General features: G+C 66.7%; 1 protein-coding gene across 11 annotated transcripts in view; it reads left to right on the forward strand.

Annotated features, from left to right (window-relative positions):
• The window catches only part of NFIX (nuclear factor I X), a 204301-nt gene that overhangs the window by 156319 nt on the left and 21212 nt on the right, over positions 1 to 26770 (forward strand). For 9 of the 11 annotated variants that reach the window (XM_089774603.1, XM_089774601.1, XM_089774599.1 and 6 more), the window contains 5 exons: positions 11547 to 11609; positions 17028 to 17102; positions 18633 to 18753; positions 21801 to 21937; positions 24867 to 24989. In XM_089774603.1, the coding sequence (XP_089630729.1) occupies positions 11547 to 11609; positions 17028 to 17102; positions 18633 to 18753; positions 21801 to 21937; positions 24867 to 24989 (519 nt within the window). The remainder of the gene's footprint in view (positions 1 to 11546; positions 11610 to 17027; positions 17103 to 18632; positions 18754 to 21800; positions 21938 to 24866; positions 24990 to 26770) is intronic. The other 2 variants (XM_089774605.1, XM_089774608.1) reach the window with 1 other exon arrangement.

The raw sequence follows: 26770 nt of genomic DNA on the forward strand, positions 1-26770 counted from the left end.
GGGGGTAGGGACTGTGTTCGGGGGATATATTGAAAACATGGGGGGCTGTGGGGTCCAATCTGACCCCACGCTGCACATCCCCCCGTCTGAGGGCCCCCAGTCGCTTTTGTTTTTCAAGCCCAAGGAGGCAGTTCTGGGGGACAGTCCTGGGGTCACTGGTGGGATTGGGGGGCAGCACTAAGGGAGGGCAGGGATCTGCTGCCTCCTCCCACAATGCAATGGGGCAGCCGGCCTTGTGAGGGACCTGGGGTGGGCGCGGCGGTCGGGGGGCAGCGGGAGCTTGTAGGACTTTCCTGTCTGTCCTCATCGCCTGTGGCTGTCTCGTCTGTCCGTCCCTACATACCCTCGCTACCCAGCTACTTCCAGCACCCGCTCTGGTTTGCTGTCCCCTACACCCGTCCGTCTGTCTGTCTCCAGACATCCTGCTTGGTTATTCCCTACATCTGTCTGTCTGTCTGTCCCCTGACACCCTGATTGGCTAGCTATCCCCTTCATCTGTCTGTCTGTCCCTAGATAGCCTGCTTGGCTAGCTATCCCCATGTCTGTCTGTCTGTCCCCCGACACCCCGCTTGGCTAGCTATCCCCATGTCTGTCTGTCTGTCCCCCAACACCCTGCTTGGCTAGCTGTCCCCATGTCTGTCTGTCCCCCGACACCCCGCTTGGCTAGCTATCCCCATGTCTGTCTGTCTGTCCCCCGACACCCCGCTTGGCTAGCTATCCCCATGTCTGTCTGTCTGTCCCCCAACACCCCGCTTGGCTAGCTGTCCCCATGTCTGTCTGTCCCCCGACACCCCGCTTGGCTAGCTATCCCCATGTCTGTCTGTCTGTCCCCCGACACCCCGCTTGGCTAGCTGTCCCCATGTCTGTCTGTCCCCCGACACCCCGCTTGGCTAGCTATCCCCATGTCTGTCTGTCCCCCGACACCCCGCTTGGCTAGCTATCCCCATGTCTGTCTGTCTGTCCCCCAACACCGCGCTTGGCTAGCTGTCCCCATGTCTGTCTGTCCCCCGACACCCCGCTTGGCTAGCTATCCCCATGTCTGTCTGTCTGTCCCCCGACACCCTGCTTGGCTAGCTATCCCCATGTCTGTCTGTCTGTCTGTCCCCCAACACCTTGCTTGGCTAGCTATCCCCATGTCTGTCTGTCTGTCTGTCCCCCAACACCTCGCTTGGCTAGCTATCCCCATGTCTGTCTGTCCCCCAACACCTTGCTTGGCTAGCTGTCCCCATGTCTGTCTGTCTGTCTGTCCCCCAACATCCCGCTGAGCTAGCTATTCCCATGTCCGTCTGTCTCTCCCCTGACACGCTGCTTGGCTAGCTGTCCCCTTTATCTGTCTGTCTATCTGTCCCCCGACACCTTGCTTGGCTAGCTATCCCCATGTCTGTCTGTCTGTCTGTCCCCCAACACCTCGCTTGGCTAGCTATCCCCATGTCTGTCTGTCCCCCAACACCTTGCTTGGCTAGCTATCCCCATGTCTGTCTGTCTGTCTCTCCCCCAACACCTTGCTTGGCTAGCTATCCCCATGTCTGTCTGTCTGTCTGTCCCCCAACACCTTGCTTGGCTAGCTATCCCCATGTCTGTCTGTCTGTCTGTCCCCCAACACCTTGCTTGGCTAGCTATCCCCATGTCTGTCTGTCTGTCTGTACCCCAACACCTCGCTTGGCTAGCTATCCCCATGTCTGTCTGTCTGTCTGTCCCCCAACACCTTGCTTGGCTAGCTGTCCCCATGTCTGTCTGTCTGTCTGTCCCCCAACATCCCGCTGAGCTAGCTATTCCCATGTCCGTCTGTCTCTCCCCTGACACGCTGCTTGGCTAGCTGTCCCCTTTATCTGTCTGTCTATCTGTCCCCCGACACCTTGCTTGGCTAGCTATCCCCATGTCTGTCTGTCTGTCTGTCCCCCAACACCTCGCTTGGCTAGCTATCCCCATGTCTGTCTGTCCCCCAACACCTTGCTTGGCTAGCTATCCCCATGTCTGTCTGTCTGTCTCTCCCCCAACACCTTGCTTGGCTAGCTATCCCCATGTCTGTCTGTCTGTCTGTCCCCCAACACCTTGCTTGGCTAGCTATCCCCATGTCTGTCTGTCTGTCTGTCCCCCAACACCTTGCTTGGCTAGCTGTCCCCATGTCTGTCTGTCTGTCTGTCCCCCAACATCCCGCTGAGCTAGCTATTCCCATGTCCGTCTGTCTCTCCCCTGACACGCTGCTTGGCTAGCTGTCCCCTTTATCTGTCTGTCTATCTGTCCCCCGACACCTTGCTTGGCTAGCTGTCCCCATATCTGTCTGTCTGTCTGTCCCCCGACACCTCTCTTGGCTAGCTATCCCCTTCATCTGTCTGTCTATTCCCACACACCCCGTGTCTCGTGCCCTGACACAGGCAGCAGAGTCTCCCTCTCCGGCAGCCATGGACCCACCCTGTGTCCTGGCCCCGGGCGCCCGCGGCGATGGATCGGCCTCTTCCTGCGCCGTGGGTGGCCCGTCCCGGCCGGATGTTGGCATGGCGGTTGCCGGGTGTTGGTGGTTGCTGGGGACTGGCGTGGTGGTTGCCAAGTGTTGTTGGTTGCTAGGTGCTGGTGGTTGCTGGGCACTGGCATGGTGGTTGCTGGGTACTGGCATGGTGGTTGCCGGGTGTTGGTGGTTGCCGGGCAGCCCTGTTGCCGTGCCGCCATCTTAGGCTGGTTGGGGCTGGCAGCGCGGCCTCTCGCTCCGGCTCTGCCGCTGCCTCTTCCCCTTCGTCAAATGGCTGCAGCAGGCGCAGGCTGCTCGTAAAACCTGGCTGCCAGCGGGCACCGGGCAGTGCCAAGTCTCCTCTTAAAGAGACACACGCGCTCTCGGGAGCAGGGGGTGGCCACAGCCTCTGGGGGGGGCGCAGCAGGGAGCCCCCCACCCACCCACCGGGCCTGCTGGCCGCCTTCGCTCTGCCCCCACTCACAGGGGTCCCTGTGGGCTTGGGTTTGAACCCCTCCCCCACCGTCCAGGGCTGCCCCCTCCATGGGGCTGGGCCAGTTCCCTGCCACCCTCTGACTTCCCAGCAGTCCGGCCCTCCCGCCTCCCCCCAGGTCCAGGCGCACGCCCCCATCCCCGTGGTGCTCCCAGGGCTGGGGTCCCTGGCAGTGCCCTGCCCTTTGCCCTGCGTGCCAAGCTCAGGCTGCCGAGACCGTCCTCTGCCGAGGCCGCTGGTACTCCCTAGTGGTACTCCCTCCCCACCCACAGTGCATGGGGCCAGCCCCCTGGACATGTGAGCAGGGCGGGGCCAGCCCCCCCCCCCTCCGGATGTGTGAGCAGGGCGGGGCCAGCCCCCCCCCCCCCCCCCCTAGATGTGTGAGCAGGGCGGGGCCAGCCCCCCCCCCCTAGATGTGTGAGCAGGGCGGGGCCAGCCCCCCGGACACATGGGCAGCAGGGGAACAGCTCCCGTCTGGAGAGAGCAGAACTACCCCCAACGTCCCGGGGCCCCGGACAGTGAGGCGAGCTGGTGAGGCGGGTGGGTGCCCAGGCTGCTGCCCGGCGGGGTCCTGCCTGGAGTCCCAGTGGTGACCCGGGTGCTCCTGGGTCTGGTTCGTGCCGGGCCTGTCAGGAAGGGGCCGGGCGCATGCCACGTCCCGCGTGTGGCCTGAAGGCGCAGGGCCCGCTGGGTAGGGGCAGGGCAGCCGGTTCCCGAAGGCCAGGGCCCTATCGGACATGGGGCGAGAAAGGGAGCAGGGTTCTGCATCTCTGGAGGGGCCGGTGGGGGGAGCTGGCAGGGACCTCCTGCTTGGGGATCTGAGGGGCTCTGGGGCTGGCCCAACCTGAGAGCCTGGGGCCGGCACTGATGGGGCAGAGCGCCCCTGCTGAGCCCTCCATCTCATGCTCGCTGGCCAGACGCTGGCCCTGCCCCACCCTGCTGGGCTGCGGGCAGGGGCCGGGCAGGACATGGAGCTGGGAGGGGGGGTTTCGGCAGTCATGGGAACCCCCCACCCGAGCCGGGAAGGTGGGAGCCGGTGCCCCAGGGAGGGGAAAGCCCCCACGCCCCCGCCTCCTAGAGGGGAGAAGGGGATTTAGGGGTGGGAGGGCCAGGGGGCAGGCTCTTGCACTCGCAGGGCCTGTGGAGGGGCAGGGGGCAGCCCCAGAGAGGGGTGGGGGTGCTGGGCCCACCAGGCGATGCCTTGGGCTACGTCTGCCTGCAGGGGTATCCCGGAAACACTGCCACGTCCAGGGAACGCGTCTGCATTTCGGATCTGTTTCCGAAAAAGCGGGCGCGCTCTGTCGGGAGCCCTGCATTCCCCATTGGAGGAGACGGGCCAAATGCCGGAAAAGCCTCTTCCGAAAAGGAACGGGGAAGGGTAGCACGGTGCGGTTCTCAATTCACGCACCGCGTCCGGAAGTAACCTGCGGGGACCCAGAGGCCCTGCCAAGGCCCTGCCCTCCAGCCTCCGCCTCAGCCCCCAGCCTGGGCTTGGAGCAACCCTGGGGGCAGGGGGAGGAGAGCCACTGGCTGGACTGGTTTCAGGACGGTCGGGGACCCTGTACCCCACGGGCTGCCAGTTTCTCCTGCCTGGGGGGGGCCCGACATGCCCAAGGTTCTGGGGAACTGGCTGTTGCAGGTGGGGGGGGGTCGCTTCTTCCCCTGCGGCTGCCGCCGTCCTAGGTCTCTCTCACCTGGGGGGTGGGGGGGTTCGGGTAGGAGTTTGGCTCCGTACCCTGAGCCCGGGAGGGGCTTGTGGGGGCATTAGAATCCGGCCTGGGGTCAGGCCCATCCCAGCCCCCCAGGCAATGAGGCGGTTTAGGAGGCTTCCAGCACCAGGCGGGTCCCCCCCTTGCCAAGTCGCAGCTGGGGTTGGACCATCCAAGAGGCAGCAGAGCCGGTGGGGGGGCGTGTGCGCACGAGTGTGCGACACGGGTACTGAGTGGGGTGTGTTTGTGGGTGTTCCGTGTGTATCATTGCACCAGTGTATTTGGTGTGTGCCTGTTACAGTCGCGCTGGGTGCACAGCACATGTGTGTGATGTTCCACGTGTGTCATACAATGCAGCATGTGCGAGGCACACCTGGTCCATGGGCATAGCTGCTGGGCCCAGCTGTGCACGTGATGTGCCCAGGAGGATTTTGCAGCCGTTGCAGCCTGTTGGGGGAGGGCTGTGTGTGTTGTGTGAGCGTTGTGAGTGCGTGTGCGTGGGTGCACCATTGGGGAGCGTTGTGTGTGGGAGCACGTGCGCTCCCCGTGCATTGCATGGGCTGGTGAGCATCTGGGATGTTAGCCCACGGGAGCCTCTGGTGCGTGTGGGAGGAGGAGGAGGTGTGTCACCGTGAATGGTGAATGGGCTTTGCACGGTGACATGTGTGTGCCATGAACGTGGCCACTGCAGGAGTGTGGCGTGTTGGCCTGACTGCCGGGCGAGGGCCGGCTGTGGGTTCGGGGGATGCGCCGTGGGAGGCGCTGGCTGCCTGCCCCCCATTTCTGGCCCGGGTGGTCTGGGCGCAGCTTGGTCTGCGCAGGGAAGGGCCCATAAATCCCGCGCCTGGGAGCAAAGCTGGGCCTGTTCACAGCACGCCCCGTCGGCATACCAGGGAGCCAGGCGGCCAGGCGAATGGGGGGCTGGCAGGGGGGCATACAATGTAGGAACCAGACCCAGGCATGGGCCTGGGCTGTTATTGGTTACCAGCCCCCCTGCTCAGGCAAGGGGCTGGGATTGAGGGGCACTGGCAACCTGGGGGGAGCTGGGAGAGCACGGGGCTGTGGGTGGTGATTGGCATGGCGGGGGAGCCATCCATTTCTCCTTGCGGGGGGGGGTCCCTCCTTCCCCCTGAGTCCTGTGACCTGTCTGCCCTCTGCCCAGCCCTGTCAGCACTTCCCAGGGCTGGCGGGGTGGCTGGAACCCCCCCCCCCGTGTGATCCCCTCCTAGCGGGCACCTCCCAGGGCACGTCGGGTGCCTGCCGGTCGCAGAGCCTCTGGCTCTGGGGATCTCTGCAGAGCCCAGAGCCTGGCGGGAGGGGGCCAGACCCGTCCTGCAGCCCAACCCAGCCGGCAGGACTCCAAAACGCTGCCCCTGCGGGCTAGACAGGGACCCCTTGCCTGGCACTGAGGCTGTGTCTATACTAGATCCTCTTCCACGAGTGGAAATGCAAATGAGATGCTCATTTGCATATGGAGTGCCCTCATTTGCATTTCCTCCTCTGATCCCTTTTGCGCAAGCTCCATTTGCATTTCCCCTTGCAGAAGAGGATCCTAGTGTAGACGCAGCCTGAGATGCAGCCGCCTCTGGGGTGGAGGCCAGGGGCTGTTTATACAGGGACCCCTTGCCCGGCACTGAGATTCAGCCGCCTGAGGGAGGGGCAATCGAACCTTTCGCTGTTGTGGGGGGGTATGAGCGGGAACCTCACTGGGTGAAGCTTATTGGGTGCTGGTTAACTGGTACCCGGGAGCTGCCCCCTGCACGTGGCCCACCAAGGGCAGAGGGCTGCTCCAGCCCCATGGCGGTTGGGAGCCAGAAGCCAGCCCCACTTCTGCTGCCAGCCCCCCTCACACACACACTTGGGGCTGCCAGTCCCTGCTGCTGGCAGCCCCGCCCGGGGACGGGAGTGGGATCCCACGTACTTGGTTAACCGATTAACAGATTAACCGGGATTTTCCTCCCTGCGGGGGAGCGCTCTGCTCCATGGGACACCCTGTTTCTTTCAAGCAATTTTGGACAGTAGAGGCTGGAAGATTCTATCAAGAGATTGAGGATTGTTTTAGTGTCTCGCATTCTTACGTATCAGGGGGATTACGGTAGTGCCCAGGGCCCCATGGCACTTGGTACTGGATGTTATTAAGGGTATTATGGTAGTGCCCAGGGCCCCACGGTGCTTGGTGCTGTACGTTATTAGGTGTAATACAGTAGCACCCAGGGCCCCACGGTACTTCGTGCAATACATTATTAAATGTATTATGGTAGCATCCAGGGCCTCATGGTACTTGGTGCTGTACATTATTAGGGGCATTACGGTACTACCTAGGGCCCCACGGTGCTCGGTGCTGTGCGTTATTAGGTGCATTACGGTAGCACTCACGGCCCCACAGTGCTCGTTGCGGTATGCACCCAGGGCTCCATGGTGCTCGGTGCTGTACGTTATTAGGTGTATTACGGTAGCACCCAGGTCCCCATGGTGCTCGGTGCTGTATGTTATTAGGTGTTACGGTAGCACCCAGGTGTTACGGTAGCACCCAGGTCCCCATGGTGCTCGGTGCTGTATGTTATTAGGTGTATTACGGTAGCACTCATGGCCCCACAGTGCTCGGTGCTGTACATTATTAGGTGTATTACGGTAGCACCCAGGACCCCATGGTGCTCGGTGCTGTACGTTATTAGGTGTATTACGGTAGCACTCAGGGCCCCATGGTGCTCGGTGCTGTACGTTATTAGGTTATTACGGTAGCACTCAGGGCCCCATGGTGCTCGGTGCTGTACGTTATTAGGTTATTACGGTAGCACTCAGGGCCCCATGGTGCTCGGTGCTGTACGTTATTAGGTTATTACGGTAGCACTCAGGGCCCCATGGTGCTCGGTGCTGTACGTTATTAGGTTATTACGGTAGCACTCAGGGCCCCATGGTGCTCGGTGCTGTACGTTATTAGGTTATTACGGTAGCACTCAGGGCCCCATGGTGCTCGGTGCTGTACGTTATTACATGTATTATGGTAGCACTCAGGGCCCCATGGTGCTCGGTGCTGTACGTTATTAGGTGTATTACGGTAGCACTCAGGGCCCCACAGTGCTCGGTGCTGTACGTTATTAGGTTATTACGGTAGCACTCAGGGCCCCATGGTGCTCGGTGCTGTACGTTATTAGGTTATTACGGTAGCACTCAGGGCCCCATGGTGCTCGGTGCTGTACGTTATTACATGTATTATGGTAGCACTCAGGGCCCCACGGTGCTCGGTGCTGTACGTTATTAGGTGTATTACGGTAGCACCCAGGGCCCCACGGTGCTCAGAGCTACACAACGCCAGAAGGTCCCTGCCCCAATCTAAGTACAACGCAAGAGGCCGCGGAAGGAGCTGGATGGGTGGGTGGGGCGCTGGCCGGTGTCCCAGGGCTTGGCTGGGGTGTCCAGGCAGCAGGAGGAAGCCCCCGGGGCGGCCTTGACACATCTCGGGGGCGCGGAGGCTGGCGAGGGCTGGCTGCAGGCCGCGGGAGCGAGGGGGTGGGGGAAGGCCTGGGTGGCGCATCCAAGCAGCCATTGTGGGGCGCATGGAGCTGGGGGGGAGGCCTCCCCGTCATCTCTGGGCATCCCGTCTGCAACCCCAGCCAGCCGCGCCTCAGCTTCCTGATGGCTGGGCTGGCGGGGGGCAGGGCCCAGGCAGAGTCTGGGCGGCTGGAAAGTCTGTGCTGAGATTCGACCCGAGCAGAGCGGGGCATCGTGAGCGGACAGCACCCCCCAGCCTGGGGCGAGTCTCCCTCCTTCGCTCCCTGCTCACACCTGGGGGCCGGCGCCAAGGGCTCGGAGTGAGGGGCAGTGGGGGGGCGGGTCTGGCCTAGGGGGCTGCGGGTCGGGAGTGGGGGGCAGCGGCAGAGCTGGGGAGGGCCCAGGCCTGGCCTAGGGGGCTCCAGTTCGGGAGTGAGGGGCCCTGGCAGAGCTGGGGGGCCAGGCCTGGCCTAGGGGGCTGTGGGTCGGGAGTGAGGGGCCCTGGCAGAGCTGGGGGGCCAGGCCTGGCCTAGGGGGCTCCAGTTCGGGAGTGAGGGGCCCTGGCAGAGCTGGGGAGGGCCAGGCCTGGCCTAGGGGGCTGCAGTTCGGGAGTGAGGGGCCATGGCAGAGTTGGGGGGCCAGGCCTGGCCTAGGGGGCTGCAGTTCGGGAGTGAGGGGCCATGGCAGAGTTGGGGGGCCAGGCCTGGCCTAGGGGGCTCCAGTTCGGGAGTGAGGGGCCCTGGCAGAGTTGGGGGCCAGGCCTGGCCTAGGGGGCTGCAGGTCAGGAGTGGGAGGCAGCAGGGTGCTGGCTTGGCAGCAGCTCGCATGGAGGTGTCTCGGCGGGTCTGACCCCAGCCCCCAAGGCCGTCCCAGGGCCTGCCAGACTCTCCCCTCGCCAGTCGTCGCACTGCAGTGGAGAAACTGGGGGGGGGGGCAGGTGAAATCCAGCCGGGCTCCCCCCTTCAGAGCCCCGGGGCAGCGGGGCTGTGGTGGGGCTGGGCCAGCCTGCATGGGGAAGTCATATCACAGGGGCTCAGCCAGGGCCAGAGTCTGTCCCGGGGAGGGGGTGGAACCCAGGCGTCCTGCCCCCACCAGGGCTGGGGAGAGAACCCAGGAGTCCCGACCGCCTCCCCCCGCTCTAACCATCAGACACTACTGCCCTCCAGCAACACCGACCCAAAGCGCCAGGCCTCTATGCTGACCCCAGGCCGGCTCGCCCGGCCCTCCTGTGCCCCTGCCCCTTCGCCAGCACTGCCCAGGCACGTGCCCCACAGACGCCCCGACCTCCTGCCCCCATGGCTCTGGCGGCCCCCTGTCCCCTGTCCCGCGGCCCAGCCCCGGCACCAGCCATCTCAGCCGTGAGGCCGCTGCTAGGCCGCCAACACTAAAATGGCTGCCAAGTTGTAAGATGGCTGCCAGCCGTCAGCAGGCCGGGGGGGAGAGGGGCGGTGCGCCAGCTTTGGCAGGGCCGGGCCGGGAGGAGATGGACCAGGGCAGGGGGGGGTGCCCTGACTGGTGCCAGGTGGGGGGAGGGCGCGGGCTGTTGACATAGGTAACCCGCGGGCGGGCGGGCGGCCGCCTGTGCCAAGCCTGTGGGGGAAGGCCGAGGCTGGTTAACTCTTCAGAGGTGCGGGCCTGGAGGTGCCACCGCTGGGGAATGCCGGGCAGCGCCGACCTCTGGGCCCTGTGCCAGGGGCTGCCCTGCCGCCAAGGGGCCTCCGCTGGGCTGGGGCCAGGACGGGCAGCGCAAAGGTGGCTGAGGGTGGAGGAACGTGGGTACGTTGTGGGCGCTACTGCTGCACGCTCATGGCATCTGGGCTGGGCTGTGCCGCTGTGCCAGCCGGACTGTGCCACTGAGACCCAGACTGTCACTGCGACACCCGGACTGTGTCACTGAGACCCAGACTGTCACTGCGACACCCAGACTGTGCCACTGAGACCCAGACTGTCACTGCGACACCCGGACTGTGTCACTGAGACCCAGACTGTCACTGCGACGCCCAGACTGTGCCACTGAGACGCCCGGACTGTGCCACTGAGACGCCCGGACTGTGCCACTGAGACCCAGACTGTCACTGCGACACCCGGACTGTGCCACTGAGACGCCCGGACTGTGCCACTGAGACGCCCGGACTGTGCCACTGAGACCCAGACTGTCACTGCGACACCCGGACTGTGCCACTGAGACCCAGACTGTCACTGCGACACCCGGACTGTGTCACTGAGACCCAGACTGTCACTGCGACGCCCAGACTGTGCCACTGAGACGCCCGGACTGTGCCACTGAGACCCAGACTGTCACTGCGACACCCGGACTGTGTCACTGAGACCCAGACTGTCACTGCAACACCCGGACTGTGCCACTGAGACCCAGACTGTCACTGCGACGCCCAGACTGTGCCACTGAGACGCCCGGACTGTGCCACTGAGACCCAGACTGTCACTGCGACACCCGGACTGTGCCACTGAGACCCAGACTGTCACTGCAACACCCGGACTGTGTCACTGAGACCCAGACTGTCACTGCGACACCCGGACTGTGCCACTGAGACCCAGACTGTCACTGCGACACCCGGACTGTGCCACTGAGACCCAGACTGTCACTGCGACACCTGGACTGTGCCACTGAGACCCAGACTGTCACTGCGACGCCCAGACTGTGCCACTGAGACGCCCGGACTGTGCCACTGAGACCCAGACTGTCACTGCGACGCCCGGACTGTGCCACTGAGACCCAGACTGTCACTGCGACACCCGGACTGTGCCACTGAGACCCAGACTGTCACTGCGACACCCGGACTGTGCCACTGAGACCCAGACTGTCACTGAGACGCCCGGACTGTGCCACTGAGACCCAGACTGTCACTGAGACGCCCGGACTGTGCCACTGAGACCCAGACTGTCACTGCGACGCCCGGGCTGTGCCACTGAGACCCAGACTGTCACTGCGACGCCCGGGCTGTGCCACTGAGACCCAAACTGTGCCACTGAGACACCCAGACTGTGCCACTGTGACGGCTGGGCTGTGTCACTGCGACGCTGGGGCTGTGACCGGATGCTCCAATGCCCAGTGTTTGGGGCGTGAGGGTAACGGTGGAAAATGCCGGGTGAGCACCGAGCTCGACAGATGCCCCGAGGCTGCCTCGCGCAAAGGCCCCGGTCCGATGGCATGGGGGGCCGCAGGGGGCAGTGCAGAGGGGCCGTGGCACTCGTGGACCCGGTGCAGTCTTTGGGGGCAAGTTTGGGGCAACCTCTGGGGGAGGCTCCAGGGTCAGGCTGGTCCCCTCTGGGCAGGGCTGGCTCTAGCAACACAGACCCCCCCGGGCGCTGCCCAGGCCTGGCCCGGATGGGCCCCCACGTCAGGGCTGCCCCACTCCTGACATTGACTTCTGCTTTTGTGTTACAGAATCCGGACAATCAGACAGTTCAAACCAGCAAGGAGACGTGGACATCAAACCACTGCCCAATGGTGAGAGACCCCCCAGCCCCCCTCAAACCACTGCCCAATGGTGAGAGACCCCCCAGCCCCCCTCAAACCACTGCCCAATGGTGAGAGACCCCCCAGCCCCTCCCCCCCATCAAACCACTGCCCAATGGTGAGAGACCCCCCAGCCCCCCCCCCCCATCAAACCACTGCCCAATGGTGAGAGACCCCCCAGCCCCTCCCCCCCATCAAACCACTGCCCAATGGTGAGAGACCCCCCAGCCCCTCCCCCCCATCAAACCACTGCCCAATGGTGAGAGACCCCCCAGCCCCTCCCCCCCATCAAACCACTGCCCAATGGTGAGAGACCCCCCAGCCCCTCCCCCCCATCAAACCACTGCCCAATGGTGAGAGACCCCCCAGCCCCTCCCCCCCATCAAACCACTGCCCAATGGTGAGAGACCCCCCAGCCCCCCTCAAACTACTGCCCAATGGTGAGAGACCCCCCAGCCCCCCCAAACCACTGCCCAATGGTGAGAGACCCCCCAGCCCCCCCAAACCACTGCCCAATGGTGAGAGACCCCCCAGCCCCCCCAAACCACTGCCCAATGGTGAGAGACCCCCCAGCCCCCCCAAACCACTGCCCAATGGTGAGAGACCCCCCAGCCCCCCTCAAACCACTGCCCAATGGTGAGAGACCCCCCAGCCCCCCTCAAACCACTGCCCAATGGTGAGAGACCCCCCAGCCCCTCCCCCCCCATCAAACCACTGCCCAATGGTGAGAGACCCCCCAGCCCCCCTCAAACCACTGCCCAATGGTGAGAGACCCCCCAGCCCCTCCCCCCCATCAAACCACTGCCCAATGGTGAGAGACCCCCCAGCCCCTCCCCCCATCAAACCACTGCCCAATGGTGAGAGACCCCCCAGCCCCTCCCCCCCATCAAACCACTGCCCAATGGTGAGAGACCCCCCAGCCCCCCTCAAACCACTGCCCAATGGTGAGAGACCCCCCAGCCCCCCCAAACCACTGCCCAATGGTGAGAGACCCCCCAGCCCCCCCAAACCACTGCCCAATGGTGAGAGACCCCCCAGCCCCCCCCAAACCACTGCCCAATGGTGAGAGACCCCCCAGCCCCCCTCAAACCACTGCCCAATGGTGAGAGACCCCCCCCAGCCCTTCCCCCCCCATCAAACCACTGCCCAATGGTGAGAGACCCCCCAGCCCCTCCCCCCATCAAACCACTGCCCAATGGTGAGAGACCCCCCAGCCCCCCTCAAACCACTGCCCAATGGTGAGAGACCCCCCAGCCCCCCCAAACCACTGCCCAATGGTGAGAGACCCCCCAGCCCCCCCCAAACCACTGCCCAATGGTGAGAGACCCCCCAGCCCCCCCAAACCACTGCCCAATGGTGAGAGACCCCCCAGCCCCCCCCAAACCACTGCCCAATGGTGAGAGACCCCCCAGCCCCCCTCAAACCACTGCCCAATGGTGAGAGACCCCCCCCAGCCCTTCCCCCCCATCAAACCACTGCCCAATGGTGAGAGACCCCCCAGCCCCTCCCCCCCATCAAACCACTGCCCAATGGTGAGAGACCCCCCAGCCCCCCTCAAACCACTGCCCAATGGTGAGAGACCCCCCAGCCCCCCCAAACCACTGCCCAATGGTGAGAGACCCCCCAGCCCCCCCAAACCACTGCCCAATGGTGAGAGACCCCCCAGCCCCCCCAAACCACTGCCCAATGGTGAGAGACCCCCCAGCCCCCCTCAAACCACTGCCCAATGGTGAGAGACCCCCCCCAGCCCTTCCCCCCCCATCAAACCACTGCCCAATGGTGAGAGACCCCCCAGCCCCCCTCAAACCACTGCCCAATGCTGAGAGACCCCCCAGCCCCCCTCAAACCACTGCCCAATGGTGAGAGACCCCCCAGCCCCCCTCAAACCACTGCCCAATGGTGAGAGACCCCCCAGCCCCTCCCCCCATCAAACCACTGCCCAATGGTGAGAGACCCCCCCCAGCCCTTCCCCCCATCAAACCACTGCCCAATGGTGAGAGACCCCCCCCAGCCCCTCCCCCCATCAAACCACTGCCCAATGGTGAGAGACCCCCCAGCCCCTCCCCCCATCAAACCACTGCCCAATGGTGAGAGACCCCCCCCAGCCCTTCCCCCCATCAAACCACTGCCCAATGGTGAGAGACCCCCCCAGCCCCTCCCCCCATCAAACCACTGCCCAATGGTGAGAGACCCCCCCAGCCCCTCCCCCCATCAAACCACTGCCCAATGGTGAGAGACCCCCCAGCCCCCCTCAAACCACTGCCCAATGGTGAGAGACCCCCCCCAGCCCCTCCCCCCCATCAAACCACTGCCCAATGGTGAGAGACCCCCCCAGCCCCCCTCAAACCACTGCCCAATGGTGAGAGACCCCCCCAGCCCCTCCCCCCATCAAACCACTGCCCAATGGTGAGAGACCCCCCAGCCCCCCTCAAACCACTGCCCAATGGTGAGAGACCCCCCCAGCCCCTCCCCCCATCAAACCACTGCCCAATGGTGAGAGACCCCCCAGCCCCTCCCCCCATCAAACCACTGCCCAATGGTGAGAGACCCCCCCCAGCCCTTCCCCCCATCAAACCACTGCCCAATGGTGAGAGACCCCCCCAGCCCCTCCCCCCATCAAACCACTGCCCAATGGTGAGAGACCCCCCAGCCCCCCTCAAACCACTGCCCAATGGTGAGAGACCCCCCCAGCCCCTCCCCCCCATCAAACCACTGCCCAATGGTGAGAGACCCCCCCAGCCCCTCCCCCCCATCAAACCACTGCCCAATGGTGAGAGACCCCCCCAGCCCCTCCCCCATCAAACCACTGCCCAATGGTGAGAGACCCCCCAGCCCCCCTCAAACCACTGCCCAATGGTGAGAGACCCCCCAGCCCCTCCCCCCCATCAAACCACTGCCCAATGGTGAGAGACCCCCCCAGCCCTTCCCCCCCTCAAACCACTGCCCAATGGTGAGAGACCCCCCAGCCCCTCCCCCCCATCAAACCACTGCCCAATGGTGAGAGACCCCCCCAGCCCTTCCCCCCCTCAAACCACTGCCCAATGGTGAGAGACCCCCCCAGCCCTTCCCCCCCCCTCAAGCCACTTCCCAATGGTGAGAGACCCCCCCAGCCCCTCCCCACCCAGCCCCCCGTCAAACCCCCACATAACATCAGAACGGCCAAACTGGGTCAGAGCAAAGGCCCATGCGGGCCAGGGGCCCGTCGGCCGACAGTGGCCAGCGCCAGGTGCCCTGGGGGAGCGAACAGACCAGGGGATCCGCACGGGATCCCTCCCTTCCCAGCCTCTGACAAACAGGCTGGGGCCACCGTCCCTGCCCACCCGGGCTAGCAGCATTGATGGCCTGTCATGGCTCACCGGTCGTGCCCACATGTGGCCCCTCGGCTCCTGGGCGGACCCCCCCCCCAGTGCAGCAGCCCCTTCTCGGGGGGCCCCTTCAGTGCAGCGACCTCTCTTGGGGGGCCCGCTCTCACCTGGGGGTCCGCCCCTCCGCCTCCGGGACGGTGCCTCTCAGGCCCTTCAGCCGCCTGCCTCCGCCGTGAGCCCCCTCGGGGGGTCCCCTCCCCCTGGATGCCCGGGGCCTCCCCTCCCAGAAGGACTGGTGCCCCCTGATCTCCAGCCCAGAGCAGCTACCAGCCAGCACAAACCAGGGGGGTTTACTGAGCTCCCCCAGCCCCACGTCAGCCTCCCCCTGCAGCCAGCAACCCCCCGTCTCCCAGCAGAGCCTCCAGTACCCCCAGCAACAGCCCCTCCCCGTCCATTGTCTCCTCAGGTAAGAGGGTCGCCTGGGCCCCTCTCCTCCGTCCAATGTTCTCCCCTCGCGGGGTCAGCTGGGCTGGGGCCGGGGTCCCTCTCTGCAGCCCCTTGTCTGTCATCTGGCCAGAACTGGCCGTGTCCTCCAGGGAGGGTCGGGGCACCAGGGTCCCAGACAGCACGGCTCCACCTCTGGGCTGTTCTCCGAAGCTACAAACTCCCCCCCTTTGTCACATTAAACCGGTAGCTGCTGGGCACTGAGCCCCCCCTGTATGTAACACCCCCCTTTGAACCCCCAAAACTCCCCACTTCCTCACGTGGACCTAGCCCTGAAAGTATTTAGTTCTTCTTTGAACCCTGTTAAAGTCCTGGTCCTCACAACATCCTCTGGCAAGGAGTTCCCCAGGTTAACCACGTTGCGGGAAGAAGTGCTTCCTCTTGTTTGTTTTAAACCTGCTGCACATTCATTCGGTGACCCCTCGTTCTTGTGATGGGAACAAGTCAATAACGTTTCCTTATTCACTCTCTCCAGACCGGCCATGACTTTATAGACTCTCTCCCCCCTTAGCCTCCTCTTTTCCAAGCTGAGACGTCCCAGTCTCTTTAATCTCCCCTCCTGTGGGGCTATTCCTTCCCCCTCGTCAGTTTTGTTGCCCTTTTCTGAACCGTTTCCAATGCCAAGGGATCTTTTTGGAGCTGAGGTGACCCCATCTGCACGCAGCATTGGGGCTGGGGATCGGGACAGAGGCCGTAAGCGGTTCTCTGCCTTATTCTCTACCCCGGCGTTAATGGTGCCCAGCAGTCTGGCTGCGCGTTTGGCTGCCGCTGCCCGCTGCGATGGTGTTTCCAGACCTCTGCGCAGTGACTCCAAGGTCTCTCTCTCGAGAGGGAGCAGCTCACTTAGGGTACGTCTGGACTACAGGCGTTTCTGTCGACAGCGTCTCGATGCCACCCAAAGCAAGCCGGGTTGTCGACATGAGTGTCGGCGCAAAGGACGGTGCAGACGCGATAACTCTGTCGACAGGGGTTAACCGCCGTCGACAGAACTCGGCGGGAGGGGAGATGCAGGGATATTTTGTCGACAAAACCCTGTAGTCTAGTCACACCCTAGGTCCCCACCGTTGTGTGTCCGGCCGGGATGGTGCTTTCCGACTGTGACGGGCCGGGTCCGTCACGCCGACTGGCATCGCTTTGCACTGATCACCATTCGTCTTGGTGCCCGGCCACCCCGCTGGGTGAGACCCGCCCGGAGATCTTCGCCGCCCGCTCGGCACTCCACTCTCTTGAGCAGTTTCGTGTCGTCCGCAAACTTGGCCACCTGCCTGTTTGCCCCGTTCTCCAGCTTGTTGGCGAGTGTTGAATAGGACAGGTCCCGGGAGGGACCCTGCTAGTTACCTCTCTCCAGCCTGAGGACTGATTTATCCCTGTCTTTCCCACTGCCCCTTCTGGCCCCCACGATCCCCACAGCCTCCCCGGCCCCTGGCCCCCAGCAGTGATGGAGCCCACAGCCCCGGGTCACCCCCATACTCCTAGCCCTGTCTCGGGCATCAGCAGGGCTGGGCTCGTGGGGGGCTGTGGGTGGGGAGGGGAGGGGCGCTGCGTCTGCGGCCTGGCTCTGTGCCCCCATGGTCCCCCCTGACCCCTGTCTCCCTTGCAGGGCATTTGACTTTCCAGGACTGTTTTGTGACGTCGGGCGTGTGGAACGTGACGGAGCTGGTCCGCGTGTCCCAGAGTGAGTGGGGGTCGGGGGGGGCTGCCTTCGATCCCCCGAGGGGCCCTTCTTCCCCTGGCACAGCTCTTGGGGGCAGTGGAGGGGCTGGCCCAGGGCACCCGGGGCGGGTGTGGAGACCTGGGCCGGCTTGGCCGGAGAATTGGCCTCTCTTCCCCGTCTCGTTCCATCAGTCCCCCCGCCCTGGCCCCCCCCCAGCTCCCCCCATGGGAAGCAGATCCCGGGAGGGCTGGGGAAGGGCCAGGGCTTGGGAGGGAACAGGAGCCCCCTGAACCCAAGCTGGAGCCGGGCTCCATGTCTGCCCCCTCTGCCCACCCTGGCCAGGCCAGGCCTTGAGCAGAGCAGGGCGCTGGGCTGGGGGCGCTGGGGGGAGCAGGCGCTGGCCTGGGGGGTGGAGCAGGCGCTGGGCTGGGGGGCGGAGCAGGCGCTGGGCTGGGGGCGCTGGGCGGAGCAGGCGCTGGGCTGGGGGGCGGAGCAGGCGCTGGGCTGGGGGCGCTGGGGGGAGCAGGCGCTGGCCTGGGGGGTGGAGCAGGCGCTGGGCTGGGGGCGCTGGGTGGAGCAGGCACTGGCATGGGGGGCGGAGCAGGCGCTGGGCTGGGGGCGCTGGGCGGAGCAGGCGCTGGCCTGGGGGGTGGAGCAGGCGCTGGGCTGGGGGGCGGAGCAGGCGCTGGGCTGGGGGCGCTGGGCGGAGCAGGCGCTGGGCTGGGGGGCGGAGCAGGCGCTGGGCTGGGGGCGCTGGGTGGAGCAGGCGCTGGGCTGGGGGCGCTGGGCGGAGCAGGCGCTGGGCTGGGGGCGCTGGGGGGAGCAGGCGCTGGCCTGGGGGGTGGAGCAGGCGCTGGGCTGGGGGCGCTGGGTGGAGCAGGCGCTGGGCTGGGGGCGCTGGGCGGAGCAGGCGCTGGGCTGGGGGCGCTGGGGGGAGCAGGCGCTGGGCTGGGGGCGCTGGGGGGAGCAGGCGCTGGGCTGGGGGGCGGAGCAGGCGCTGGGCTGGGGGCGCTGGGTGGAGCAGGCGCTGGGCTGGGGGCGCTGGGCGGAGCAGGCGCTGGGCTGGGGGCGCTGGGGGGAGCAGGCGCTGGGCTGGGGGCGCTGGGTGGAGCAGGCGCTGGGCTGGGGGCGCTGGGCGGAGCAGGCGCTGGGCTGGGGGGCGGAGCAGGAGCTGGGCTGGGGGGCGGAGCAGGCGCTGGGCTGGGGGGCGGAGCAGGAGCTGGGCTGGGGGCGCTGGGTGGAGCAGGCGCTGGGCTGGGGGGCGGAGCAGGCGCTGGGCTGGGGGCGCTGGGGGGAGCAGGCGCTGGGCTGGGGGCGCTGGGCGGAGCTAACTGGCAGCCCCCAGGGGTGGAATGGGTGCCAGCCCTTGCAGTGGGGGAGAGAAGCTCGAATCCAGGACCTGAGCGCAGCTGCCATCGCCTGAGCCTGCAGCGAGCCTGAGCCATTGCCCGGAGGGGGCGGGGCTGAGGGGTGGGGCGGGGCTATGGGCGGGCCAGTGCCAGCTGTGGGGCGGTGCCCTGCGCCCCTCACCCGCTCTTTCTCCTCCCCCAGCTCCCGTGGCCACGGCCTCGGGTCCCAACTTCTCCCTGGCCGACCTGGAGAGCCCCAGTTACTACAACATCAACCAGGTGACGCTGGGCCGGCGCTCCATAACGTCCCCGCCTTCCACCAGGTACCGCCCCCCGCCCCCCCGCCTGCCCCTCCCTGCCGCCCCAGAGGGGACCTCCCTGGGTTCTATCCCCCCCCGCCCGGCCTGGCCCCGCCCTGGGCCTGGCGCCCCCTAGAGGGGAACGTCCCTGGGTTCTATCCCCCCCGCCCGGCCTGGCCCCGCCCTGGGCCTGGCGCCCCCTAGAGGGGAACGTCCCTGGGTTCTATCCCCCCCGCCCGGCCTGGCCCCGCCCTGGGCCTGGCGCCCCCTAGAGGGGAACGTCCCTGGGTTCTATCCCCCCCCCCCCCCCCCCCCCCCGCCCGGCCTGGCCCCGCCCTGGGCCTGGCGCCCCCTAGAGGGGAACGTCCCTGGGTTCTATCCCCCCCGCCCGGCCTGGCCCCGCCCTGGGCCTGGCGCCCCCTAGAGGGGAACGTCCCTGGGTTCTATCCCCCCTCGCCTGGCCCCCCGCCCTGGGTCTGGCGCCCCCTAGAGGGGAACGTCCCTAGGTTCTATCCCACCCCCCCCGCCCGGCCTGGCCCCGCCCTGGGCCTGGCGCCCCCTAGAGGGGAACGTCCCTGGGTTCTATCCCCCCCCGCCCGGCCTGGCCCCGCCCTGGGCCTGGCGCCCCCTAGAGGGGAACGTCCCTGGGTTCTATCCCCCCCCGCCCGGCCTGGCCCCGCCCTGGGCCTGGCGCCCCCTAGAGGGGAACGTCCCTGGGTTCTATCCCCCCCGCCCGGCCTGGCCCCGCCCTGGGCCTGGCGCCCCCTAGAGGGGAACGTCCCTGGGTTCTATCCCCCCCTCGCCTGGCCCCCCACCCTGGGCCTGGCGCCCCCTAGAGGGGAACGTCCCTGGGTTCTATCCCCCCCCCTCGCCTGGTGTGACGGCGTGTTGGGGTCCCCGCGTCCTGCACCCCCGAAAAGGCACAAACAGACTCCCCCAGCCGGTAGAATAGAGGTGGTTTATTGCTTCTGCAGTATACAGCACAGCACAGATGTCATCAGGTTACAGGGCAGGCCAAGGATGCCTCAGCCCCCCTTGATATGGGGCAGGGGTCTCGGCTTCTAAACCCCCCAGCCTGTTGCTGAGGCTCCCAGACAGAAACTAACTCACTCTCCTCCAGCCCTGCCCCCCAGCCAGGGCAGCATCCACCTTCCTTTGATCCTCTCCATGGGGGGTAGCTGGGCGGGCAGGTTGAGAGATCCCTTTGCATAATGACCCATCCCTGTCCTTCTGGGCTGTGGGACCGGCGGCAGCCAGTGGGGTTACCACAGACCCATAGAAACCAGCAAGTTCCCCCCCACTACGTCACACCTGGCCCCCCGCCCTGGGCCTGGCGCCCCCTAGAGGGGAACGTCCCTGGGTTCTATCCCCCCCCCTCGCCTGGCCCCCCGCCCTGGGCCTGGCACCCCCTAGAGGGGAACATCCCTGGGTTCTGTCCCCCCCCTCGCCTGGCCCCCCATCCTGGGCCTGGCGCCCCCTAGAGGGGAACGTCCCTGGGTTCTATCCCCCCTCGCCTGGCCCCCCGCCCTGGGCCTGGCGCCCCCTAGAGGGGAACGTCCCTGGGTTCTATCCCCCCTCGCCTGGCCCCCCACCCTGGGCCTGGCGCCCCCTAGAGGGGAACGTCCCTGGGTTCTATCCCCCCCCTCCACTGGCCCCCCACCCTGGGCCTGGCGCCCCCTAGAGGGGAACGTCCCTGGGTTCTATCCCCCCTCGCCTGGCCCCCCGCCTGGGCCTGGCGCCCCTGGAGGGTAACGTCCCTGGGTTCTATCCCCCCTCGCCTGGCCCCCTGCCCTGGGCCTGGCGCCCCCTAGAGGGGAACGTCCCTGGGTTCTATCCCCCCCTCGCCTGGCCCCCCGCCCTGTGCCTGGCGCCCCCTAGAGGGGAACGTCCCTGGGTTCTATCCCCCCTCGCCTGGCCCCCCGCCCTGTGCCTGGCGCCCCCTAGAGGGGAACGTCCCTGGGTTCTATCCCCACCCCCTCGCCTGGCCCCCCCGCCCTGGGCCTGGCGCCCCCTAGAGGGGAACGTCCCTGGGTTCTATCCCCCCCCCCCTCCGCCTGGCCCCCCACCCTGGGCCTGGCGCCCCCTAGAGGGGAACGTCCCTGGGTTCTATCCCCCCCTCGCCTGGCCCCCCGCCCTGTGCCTGGCGCCCCCTAGAGGGGAACGTCCCTGGGTTCTATCCCCCCTCGCCTGGCCCCCCGCCCTGTGCCTGGCGCCCCCTAGAGGGAAACGTCCCTGGGTTCTATCCCCCCTCGCCTGGCCCCCCACCCTGGGCCTGGCGCCCCCTAGAGGGGAACGTCCCTGGGTTCTATCCCCCCCTCACCTGGCCCCCTGCCCTGGGCCTGGCGCCCCCTAGAGGGGAACGTCCCTGGGTTCTATCCCCCCCTCACCTGGCCCTCCGCCCTGGGCCTGGCGCCCCCTAGAGGGGAACGTCCCTGGGTTCTATCCCCCCCTCGCCTGGCCCCCTGCCCTGGGCCTGGCGCCCCCTAGAGGGGAACGTCCCTGGGTTCTATCCCCCCCCTCGCCTGGCCCCCCGCCCTGGGCCTGGCGCCCCTGGAGGGGAACGTCCCTGGGTTCTATCCCCCCCCTCGCCTGGCGCCCCCTAGAGGGGAACGTCCCTGGGTTCTATCCCCCCTCGCCTGGCCCCCCGCCCTGGGCCTGGCGCCCCTGGAGGGGAACGTCCCTGGGTTCTATCCCCCCCCTCGCCTGGCCCCCCGCCCTGGGCCTGGCGCCCCCTAGAGGGGAACGTCCCTGGGTTCTATCCCCCCTCGCCTGGCCCCCCGCCCTGGGCCTGGTGCCCCCTAGAGGGGAACGTCCCTGGGTTCTATCCCCCCCCTCGCCTGGCCCCCCGCCCTGGGCCTGGTGCCCCCTAGAGGGGAACGTCCCTGGGTTCTATCCCCCCCTCACCTGGCCCCCTGCCCTGGGCCTGGCGCCCCCTAGAGAGTAACGTCCCTGGGTTCTATCCCCCCCCTCGCCTGGCCCCCCACCCTGGGCCTGGCGCCCCTAGAGGGGAAGGTCTGACAGCCCATCCCCCACCTGGCACCCGCCCCACCTCTCCCCTCACTGCTCCCCAGCTCCACCAAGCGCCCCAAGTCGCTGGATGACAGCGAGATGGAGAGCCCCGTGGACGAGGTTTTCTACCCCGGGACGGGGCGCTCGCCCGCCGCCGGCAGTAGCCAGGCCAGTGGCTGGCCCAACGACGTGGATGCAGGTATGGGGGGGGGTTGGGGCACGGAACTGGGGGGACTCACTGTACTGGGCACCCCCCCAGCTGCTCTCCTTGCCCATGGAGCCCTTGTCCAGGGCTGGGGGGAGGCTGGGCCCTCCCCGGATTCCCCACCCTGCTTGGCTCTATGGGATCTGGGCAACCCCGAGCCTTGGCGGGGGGAGAGGGGGCAGCCGCTCCAGGCGGGTGAGCAGCAGCCTCCCGGCGGGACCTGGACGGGGCGTTTCCCTCTCTACAGCCAGCAGGGGTGGGCCCACGTCACAGGAGCATCAGTCGGGCATCTAGCTGGGAGGGCAGGGGCTGTGGGGCGGGGGTGCGGGGCACTGGCAGGGCCGGGGGGCAGGGCTAGGATAGCAAGGGGCTGTGGGGCCGGAGTGAGGGGCACTGGCAGAGCTGTTGGGGGGCTGGGCTGGGCGGGCAGGGGCCGCGGGGCGGGAGCGGGGCACCGGCTGGGCAGAGCTGGGGCTACCCGGGGGCCCTGTGCTTGAGGGGAAGGGGGCAGCGGGCGGTGGGGTGCTCTGGGAGCTGCTCTCTGTCCATCATCCATTTCTGTCTGTCCGTCTCCTCTCCACTCACCTCCCTCTGTCTCGCCAGCACTGAGCCATTCACTGTTCTGTATAACCAGGAAAGCCTCCTCTCCGAGGCAGGGCAGCGGGGTCTAGTGGTTAGAGCGAAGGGCGCTGGGAGCCAGGACTCCTATCCCCAGCTCTAGGAGGGCAGCGGGGTCTAGTGGTTAGAGCGGTGGGCGCTGGGAGCCAGGACTCCTATCCCCAGCTCTAGGAGGACAGCGGGGTCTAGTGGTTAGAGCGGAGGGCGCTGGGAGCCAGGACTCCTATCCCCAGCTCTAGGAGGACAGCGGGGTCTAGTGGTTAGAGCGGAGGGCGCTGGGAGCCAGGACTCCTATCCCCAGCTCTAGGAGGGCAGCGGGGTCTGGTGGTTAGAGCGGGGGGCGCTGGGAGCCAGGACTCCTATCCCCAGCTCTCGGAGGGCAGCGGGGTCTGGTGGTTAGCGCAGACAGCTGGCAGCCAAGACCGGTTCCTGGGTCTGAGCGCTGGGTGAGCACGTGGACTGAGCATTGGGCTGGTTTCCGTTCTGCCGCGCCCGGGTCTCAGCTCAGCACAGTGGCTGGGCAGCGGGAGCCCCCAGGGAGGGAGCCCACATCCCCCCAGGGCCGTCTCGCCCTTCGCCCCGTGTCTGGAAACCCACGAGCCTGCCCCTGCTCCCTGGGTGCCCCCCGGGCACCTGCGGGTGTCGCGCCCCCCACGCAAGCAGCCGGCTGCCCGAGTGCCAGGGGCCAAACCCAGGTCTCCCTGCCAGGTGCCCCCCGCCTGCCGACACTCAGTCATGGGCTCCTGCCAGCTGCAGCGTGGGCAGAGGCAGGGCCTGGTGCTGTCCATGCCGGGAGCGCTGGCAGGCCCCGTGCCGGCTCTGGGCGGCTGTTTGGGGAGCAGAAGGAAGGTTGGGGGGGCCCAGCCCCCCAGTGCGGCACTGGCAGCTGCCCCCACCCCACGGCTGCCACAAGGTACGAGGGCACCAAACGCAGGAACAAGGCTGGTCCGGGTTGTCACAGAAGTGAGTCCTGGCTCCCCCAGCTTGGCCGGTGCCCCCCAGTCCCGCCCCACAGCCCCTGCCAGCCCAGCCCCCCCAGCCCTGCCAGTGCCCCCCCCAGCTCATATACCAGGCCTCGCCCTATGGCTCCTTTGATGCGCTGGAGGGTGCATTAGGTGACCTGATGGAGAGAAATGGGGGTGGGGTGAGGCGTCTGTACAGGGCAAAGCCCCGAATATCGGGATGTCCCTCTCAAACTGGGATGCCTGGCCCCCTCGATGCCGCCTGTGTCCCTGGGCACGTGGTCATGGGGCTCCCCCACCCCCCAGCTGGCTGGGCACGGGCATCGTGAGGTCCCCCCACCGCTTTGCTTTGTGTCCCTTGCCAAGGGCATGTTTCATAGCACGGCGGCGGGGCTGGCGGGGAAGGCGTCCGACGCCGGGGGCAGGAGCTGGCTGGCAGCTCCTTGGAGATCAGGTGCCAGGCAGGCGGGAGGAGCAGGAACCTGGGTGGGTGGGGAGCTGGGCCCGGGCGTGGGCCGGTTGCTGCCATTGGAGTGCCAGCCTCTCCCGCGTCCACCCTTGGCCACCCCAGCCTCTGACTGCAGGGAGATCCCCCGCTAGCGCCTCCCCGGCCCAGACCCCCAGGAGGGCCCGGGCCCCATCCCCGCCCCCGGAGCCAGCCAGCAGGGCTGCAGGCGTGACCCCTCGCCAGTCCCAAAGCGATGCATTTGCACTCAGCGCAGTGAGATGCAGCTACCTCTGGGGTGGGGCAGGGGGGCTGTTTATATCGGGACTCTGGGCCCGGACTGAGATGCAGCCGCCCCTGGCCTGGGCACGAGGGCCCACGAGGCTGTGGGAGGCGCCAGACGTACCCGTCCCTCGGCACAGTTGGGGCACGGCCGGTGCCTCCTGCCCTCACCCGGCCCCAGTGCGGCGTCTTCCTCTGTCTCGGGACAGGGGCTGTCAGGGTCCCCTCCCCCTTCAGAGAGACCCTGGGCCCGTCCACACAGGCCTCCTGCCACTAGCACCCACTGCCCCGGGGTTGGCGGGATCATCCCATCTTTGACCCCGAGCCAGCGGGGGAGACGGGCAGCAGCAGGGGGCGGGCTGGGCGCTGGGGCTAGGGATCCAAGCAGCGCCCCCTGCTGGACGTGGGGCTGTCCTCAAAGCTCCAGCTTCCGGAGTCCTGGGAACACTGGAGACTCACAGCTGGCCGGCGGCGGGGTCAGAAGGCTCAGACCCTGGGGGCAGTGGGGGTGGGGCAGAGAGGGCCGGGCAGAGCAGCGGCCGGGGGGGCAACCACACACGATACTAACCCATCTTTCCAGCTGCTAAACCGTGGCCTCTTGCTGATTCCTTGCCAGGACCGGCTTCCCTAAAGAAGTCAGGGAAGCTGGATTTCTGCAGCGCCCTCTCCACCCACACCACCTCCCCAAGAATGGCTTTCAGCCACCACCCGCTGCCCGTCCTGGCAGGAGTCCGACCAGGTGAGCCCAGCTCCTGCCCCTCCCAGCCACTGGGGTCTCTCGCTTTCTCTCTCTGTCTCTGTCTTTCCTCTGCCGAGGCAGCTGGCGGGTTCCGGGGGCAGGGAGGGGTCGAGGGAAGGGGCAGGTTTTAGGAGACAGGCCTGAGGGTACCGCAGTGACTCCAGAGCGACTCCAGAGCCGCGGAGATTTCGGCCGAACTGGAGTTGCCAGAATTTTGGTCTTGGTTCCGGAGTCAGTTGGGAGCAGCTGGGATCCCAAAAGATCCGGATTAGCCAGGGTCGCAGTGGAGGGACTGGGCTCTTGGGTGGAGTGACTCCGCAGTGCTGGTGCATCTCCCCAGGGTCCCTTCTCTCCTGGGGGCCCGTGGGGCCGTGCTTGGGGTCCTGCAGCGCCACAGACTCAGCTATTGCTGCGTCCCAGCCTGCGCCGCACTGGGCAGGGGCTCCTGGTGCCCGCGGGCGGCGCAGTGACGAAGGGACGGGAGCGCCAGCCCCTTCCCCTGGGGGACTGTCCATCATCCAGCATGACTTAGACTTAGGAAATGCGTCTTTCAGATCAGAGTGAGGGGCACCGGCAGGGCTGGGGGGGAGGGGCTGTGGGGCGGGAGTGAGGGGCACTGGCAGGGCTGGGGGGGAGGGGCTGGGCTGGCAGGGGCTGTGGGGCAGAAGAGAGGGGCACCGGCGGGGCCAGGGGAGAAGGGCTGGGCTGTCAGGGGCTGGGGGGCAGAAGAGAGGGGCACCGGCAGAGCCGGGGGGGGGCAGGGCTGGGCTGGCAGGGGCTGTGGGGCAGAAGAGAGGGGCACCGGCAGAGCTGGGGGGGCAGGGCTGGGCTGTCAGGGGCTGGGGGGCGGGAGTGGCTGGGGGGGGCAGGTTTGGTTCACTCAAAGCTTCCTTGGCGGCCCAGCGCTTCCTGTGCATTAACTCGGGGGTCACACAGGATATTTGTGCTGCCCCTGGGGCTCACGCAGGCCCCAGTTGAGCCCTTGGGCCTCTCCAGAGGAATGGGGGTGACTGGCAGAGTTACAGGTGACTCGGGGTAGAGATGTGACTGGGGGGATTGGAGGTAACATGGCTGTGAGGTGGCTGGGGTATTACGGTGACTGAGGGGGCTGGGGTGACAGGGCTGGGGGGGCTGGGGGAATTGGGGGTGACAGGGCTGGGGGTGACTGAGGAGGCTGGGGTGACAGGGCTGGGGGTGGCTGGAGGAATTGGGGGTGATGGCTGTGGAGGGGCTGGGGGATTAGGGTGACTGGAGGAATTGGGGGTGACAGGGCTGGGGTGGCTGGAGGAATTGGGGGTGACAGGGCTGGGGTGACTGAGGAGGCTGGGGTGACAGGGCTGGGGGTGGCTGGAGGAATTGGGGGTGACAGGGCTGGGGGTGTGTGACGGCGCGTTGGGGGTTCCCCGTCTCCTGCACCCCGAAATGGCACAAACAGACTACACCAGCCGGTGGAATAGAGGAAGTTTATTGCCTCTCCAGGATACAGCACAGCACAGATGTAATCTGGTCACAGAGCTGGGCTAGGATGCCTCAGGCCCCCTTGAGATGGGGGAGACTGGGCCCCTAAACTCCAGCCCCTTCCCCTAGGCTCTCCTCCATGCTCCCCGACCGAACTAACTCAATACCCTTCCAGCCCTGCCCCCCAGTCAGGGCAGCATCCACCTTCCTTTGTTCCTCTCCATGGGGGGTGTCTGGCCACTGGTTCAACAAGTTTGGCATTACCTTTGCATAGTGAGGTTTTCCCTGCTGGGTCTTGCTCCAGACAGCAGGGGTCACCACAG

Source organism: Pelodiscus sinensis, chromosome 31 (assembly GCF_052426305.1).
Source record: "Pelodiscus sinensis isolate ZL-2025 chromosome 31, ASM5242630v1, whole genome shotgun sequence".
NCBI lineage: Eukaryota > Metazoa > Chordata > Testudines > Trionychidae > Pelodiscus > Pelodiscus sinensis.